Source organism: Haemaphysalis longicornis, unplaced genomic scaffold, assembly GCF_048455015.1.
Source record: "Haemaphysalis longicornis isolate Haplotype H1 unplaced genomic scaffold, Haemaphysalis longicornis Haplotype H1 scaffold_1, whole genome shotgun sequence".
In the NCBI taxonomy this organism is placed as follows: Eukaryota; Metazoa; Arthropoda; class Arachnida; order Ixodida; family Ixodidae; genus Haemaphysalis; species Haemaphysalis longicornis.
The window spans coordinates 275,633,273-275,638,588 of record NW_027526203.1 but is presented as its reverse complement, the minus strand read 5'-3'; the positions used below and the strand labels follow the sequence as shown (position 1 = coordinate 275,638,588).

Here is a 5,316-nt window from a genome sequence, read left to right as displayed (position 1 = left end):
TCGATTGACAATTTTATACCCTTTGTACCGGGGTGATGACGCGTCATGTTATCAAAAAAACTAAGAAGAAACTAATATACCTATGTTTTACACTCTTCGTTTAATAGTCGTGTGGGGTGCCGCGTCGGTAGAAGGCAGCATCCCAACGTAAAACATAACTGTTTATTAACGTGGAAGCAGCAGCGGGGCAAGCATGCCGGCCTGCGCTCGAAAGGTTAGAGGAACAATCCTAATCTCGAGCTTAGCGGCTTGGGTTTTATCGACCCCAGTGGTGACGTAAGCCTCCGGCGAAACTGCGGTGTCGCTGTCCCTTATCGGAAACGTGTTGCAGCGAGTGGCCGTGTCACGCTGGGCTAAACAGTGACGAGACGGAGGCTGCGCAGGTTTGTGCGCAGTGGTCGCCACATCACCCCCCCGCGGAGTACAGAGCCCTCAGGGTCTGTAGAAATCTGGGAGGCGTACCAGACGTCCAGAGCGTGTCGTGAAAGGAGCGGGCTGCGACGTCAGCGGCTGTGGAAGGTTGCCTGTGGGAGGAGTGGCGCTGCCCGGTTCGTTCGCAGCGATGTATGCGGGCTTGAGTCGGGCAATCGAGACGCGGACGTCGTTCCCGTGCAGGCGCAGTGTGAAGTTCTTGTCGTCGCGACGAACGACTAGGTGGGGTCCGCTATAGGGTGGCTGGAAAGGCCGGCGGACGGTGTCGTCGCGGAGGAAAGCGTGCGTGCACGATGCTAGCTCCTTGAACACAAAAGGTGTAGGCTTGCTGTGTTGGGCTGCAGGTGACGGGCGTAAGGTGGCAATGGTGCGTCGGAGCCGGCCGACGAAGTCGGTGGGGTCTGACGGCATAGTGCTGGATGGCAGAGCTGCGAGAAATTCACCTGGGAGACGGAATGGTTCCCCGTAGACGAGCTCTGCTGGTGTAGCGTGGATGTCCGGCTCGAAGGTGGCGCGAAGACCGAGGATGACGGCAGGGATGGCCTCGAGCCAGGTCGAGTCCGGGTGGCACATAATGGCTGCCTTGAACTGTCGGTGGAAACGCTCGATCATGCCGTTGGCGCAGGGGTGGTAACTGGTGGTCCTCAAGCGTTCAAAACCGATAGTCAGCCCGAGGAGCCTGAATAGGTGCGATTCGAACTGTCGTCCTTGGTCGGTGGTTACACGGCGGGGGGCGCCGAAACGAGCAATCCAATCGGTGAAGAAGGCCGAGGCGACGTCTTCTGCGGTGATTCCCTCGAGGGGCCATGCCTCGGGCCATCGAGTGTATCGGTCGATGGCGGTGAGACAGTAGCGGTAGGGTCCAGCCTGGGGAAAGGGTCCTATGATGTCGTGGTGGACGTGCTCGAACCGACCAGAGGGCTGAGGGAATGTTCCGAGTGGGGACGTGACGTGCCTGGTGATTTTGGCACGTTGGCAGTGAATGCAGGAGCGCGCCCACGTGCGACAATCGCGCTGCATAGAGGGCCAGACATAGCGGTCAGCTACGAGACGTGTAGAGGCACGTATGCCGGGATGGCTGAGGTTGTGTAGCTGGTTGAAAACACCACGGCGATGGGACAGGGGCACATAGGGCCTGCTTCGTCCTGTCGACGTGTCGCAACAGATTGAGGTTGCCGACCCTGGAATGGGGACTTCTTGTAGCTGTAGTGAGGACGTGCCCTTGAGGAGTTCTTGCAGTTAGGCATCCGTGGTCTGAGCCTCGGCGAGGACGTCCGCTGTTATCTGCGCCGAGCTGATGGTGGCTACACGTGAAAGCGCGTCGGCGACCACGTTGTCTTTCCCGCTGACATGTTGGATGTCGGTGGTGAACTGTGCGATTAACCAGAGTTGGTTCTGCTGAACAGGCGGGAGTTTGTCGCGACGTTGAGAGAAGGCGTAGGTGAGAGGCTTGTTGTCGGTATAGATGGTGCAGTTCTGTGCTTCGAGAATATGGCGAAAGTGTTGCACTGCTTCGTATATCGCCAGAAGTTCTGTAGTAGGCTGGCAAATTGGTCGGGGCGGTGGTCGTGGTTTCGTCAGTGGAACTGGCGACTGAAGGGGTCGTTTTCGGGGTTGCGAGTTTCTTCGAGAAGAAAGCCAAGGGATGCCAGGTGTTGTCCACGCGTTGCATGAGGGCGGCGCCGATGGCGAAACTAGATGCGTCCGTGAAGAGTCCCAAGGGAGCGTCTGGCACAGGGTGGGTGAGGAGCGTGGCGGTGCAGAGGGCGGCTTTGCAATCTTCGAAGGTTTTCGCTAACGTTGGTGTCCACGTGACGGGTTGGTTTCCTCGTAGCCCAGCCAAAGCATCGTGGAGGTGAGCCTGGTGTTCGGCTGCGTGTGGCAAAAAACGCCTGTAGAAGTTCAGCATGCCGAGGAAACGGCGAAGGTCTTTAGCGGTGGTGGGTCGAGGGTAATTTTGCAGGTCCGAGATGCGTTGGGGCAAGGGCCGAATGCCCTCAGACGAAACTTCGTGGCCAAGGAAATGGACGACGGAAGTGCCTAGCGTGCTTTTTTGGATATTGACGAGTAGACCGTGGTCATCGAGGCGTTCGAACAGCAGGCGAAGGTGCCTGTGGTGCTCTTCGGTGTCGCGGGAAAATACCAGTATGTCGTCAAGGTAAACGAAACAGAAGTCGAGGCCGCGAACGACATCGTCGATGAAGCGCTGAAAGGTTTGTCCAGCGTTCCGCAGGCCGAAGCTCATGAAGGGAAACTCGAACAACCCAAAGGGTGTGATGATAGCGGTTTTCGGGACATCATCCGGATTCACGGGTATCTGTGTGTAGGCCTTCACCAAGTCTAGCACGGAGAACACGTGGAAGCCGTGAATGCGATGGGCGAAGTCCTGTATGTGGCGGACGGGGTACCTGTCCGGGATGGTGCGAGCGTTTAGGGCGCGGTAGTCCCCACAGGGCCGCCAGCCTTCGGTCTTCTTCGGGACAAGGTGGAGTGGTGAAGCCCATGGACTGTCAGAGCGGCGGGCGGTTCCTTCGCGGAGCATGGCCTCGAACTCTGCTTTGCCTATGCGCATGCGGTCCGGGGCAAGGCGACGGGCACTGCAGAAAACTGGGGGACCTGAAGTGGTCCGGATGTAGTGCACGGTGGTGTGCTGCACTTTGCGTGGCAGTCCGCTGGGGCGCGACAAACCGGGAAATTCGGCGAGGATGGCATGGTACGGCGAGGGATTGTCAATGCTGAGCACCTTGATGCTTGGCTGTTGGGCGGTCGTTCGCTGGCCTGGTGTGGAGTGTCCCGTTGTCGCGTCGATTAGCTGGACGTTGCGGCAGTCCGGAAGGAGGTTGTAGTGAGCCAGAAAGTCTGAGCCGATGATTGGCTCGGCGACGTCGGCGATGACAAAGTTCCAGTGAAAGTCGCGGCATAGGTTCTTGAGCTGGATGTGCAGGCGCAGCGAGCCGTACGTCTTGATTGTGGACTGGTTCGCCGCGTTGAGCTCGAAAGATGTCGGCGGACGAGGGCCTTGAAGGTGGTGTCGCGGGTAGCAGCAAAGGTCGGAACCGCTGTCGACCAGGTAACGCTGCTTCGTGATTTGGTCGGTGACGAAGATGCGACGGCCTCCGGGTTGGCAGCTTGCGGCCGTCTCTACGAGCTGCCGCTGTCGTTTTCCGCATATCCCACGGAACAGGGTGAACGACACTGCCGGGCTTTGTCACCGAAGCGTCGGTGGTAGACGGACCGTTGATGTCCGGTTGTGGTGACGAGGTGGTGTTACGGTCGCGGCTTTGCGAATGGCGGCGCTGTGGCTTCGGAAGACGTCCATCCAGGTGTTGTTGGATGGAGGTGAGCCGTCGATCGATGTCGTCGATACGGCGTGTAAACTCCGTGGTGTTCAGCGGTGCGGCGACAGCCTGGATGGTGGGCGACAACTGCGGCGAGGAGGCCTCGACGACGCGATCAGCAATCTCCGCAAGTTCGTCGAGAGGTAGCTTGACCTGAGCCTGCAGAATCGCCTGGGCGTGCGGCGGGAGCCGTTGAAGCCAAAGCGATCGCAGGAAAGAATCCTGGACTTGCATGTTGCCCGCGAGCGCACGCAAGTGGCGCAGGAGCTGCGAAGGTTTGCGCTCAGCGAGCTCTGCTGACTGCAGTTGTCGTATCTTCTGTTCTTCCGAGAGTGGCAAGCGGCGGATAAGTGCAGTCTTCAGATGTTCGTACAGATTGTCCGTTGGTGGGTTGGCAAGGATATCCCGGACCTCGTTGGCGTAACGTGCGTCCAAGTGAGCGACGACGTAATCGTAGCGGGTCCGGTCTTGCGTGATGCGCGCCAAGGAGAACTGGGCCTCGACCTGGGCGAACCAGACCTCGGGCGAGTCCGCCCAAAACGGCGGAAGCTTGACAGCAACACGCCAGGAAGCAGCGTGCGGGAAGGCTTCTGTAGGAGCTCTGGCGTCCTCAGCGGAGCCGGTAGGCACGTCCTCGTTTGCGGGGGCGTTGCGAGATTGTTGCTGTTGCTTGGTTTGTTGCAGTTCCTGTTGAAGTTGTTGTACTTGCTGGCGGAGAGCGGTGAGGGCTTCTGCGTCGGCCATGGCGGTGCGGTTAGTTCGTTTTCCGGGTCACCAGAGGGGGGGTGCCGCGTCGGTAGAAGGCAGCATCCCGACGTAAAACATAACTGTTTATTAACGTGGAAGCAGCAGCGGGGCAAGCATGCCGGCCTGCGCTCGAAAGGTTAGAGGAACAATCCTAATCTCGAGCTTAGCGGCTTGGGTTTTATCGACCCCAGTGGTGACGTAAGCCTCCGGCGAAACTGCGGTGTCGCTGTCCCTTATCGGAAACGTGTTGCAGCGAGTGGCCGTGTCACGCTGGGCTAAACAGTGACGAGACGGAGGCTGCGCAGGTTTGTGCGCAGTGGTCGCCACAGTCGCATTGGTCTTAGGATAGGCACAAAATTTTCTGTTACAGGTGGTAGCTATCCTAAGCAATATTCCCCTCACTGCTTTTCGTCCACCAGCATTCTAATCTTGTTTCCGTCGCCTCGACCGCCTTGAAGTTAACCTCCTCTGTGCTACCCTTAAATCATAGGGATTCTGGAAGCCGAATATTTCCCTCTATATTTGGATGGATAGCCCCGCATTCGAACACTATGAGCCGCATAGTTTCCGTTTCTTTGCTGCAGACGACGCGTATACCCCATCATTTTGTGTATACTTCCCCACAAAGCCCTTAGTTCACAAACAACCTGCTCTAGCCTCAAAAAGCAAAGCACTGCCTTAGGAATTACGTAGAAATTTTCCTTTCTGATGTCTAATTTCTCAGCCCTGTACATCTCTCACGAAGTTCTAGCTTCCATTTTTTTGTCTACATTTATTCGTTTCTATCTGCCTTGCCTTT

The 5,316-nt window shown here is 57.6% G+C and overlaps 1 protein-coding gene across 1 annotated transcript; it reads right to left on the bottom strand.

Annotated features, from left to right (window-relative positions):
• Positions 1 to 432: 432 nt before the first annotated feature.
• Positions 433 to 4,514, bottom strand: LOC144158974 (uncharacterized). The gene is made up of 3 exons (XM_077690197.1): positions 3,645 to 4,514; positions 2,576 to 3,586; positions 433 to 1,446 (listed from the first exon to the last, which is right to left on the bottom strand). Exons 1-3 carry the CDS (start codon positions 4,512 to 4,514, stop codon positions 433 to 435), a joined length of 2,895 nt encoding a protein of 964 aa, XP_077546323.1.
• Positions 4,515 to 5,316: the final 802 nt, after the last annotated feature.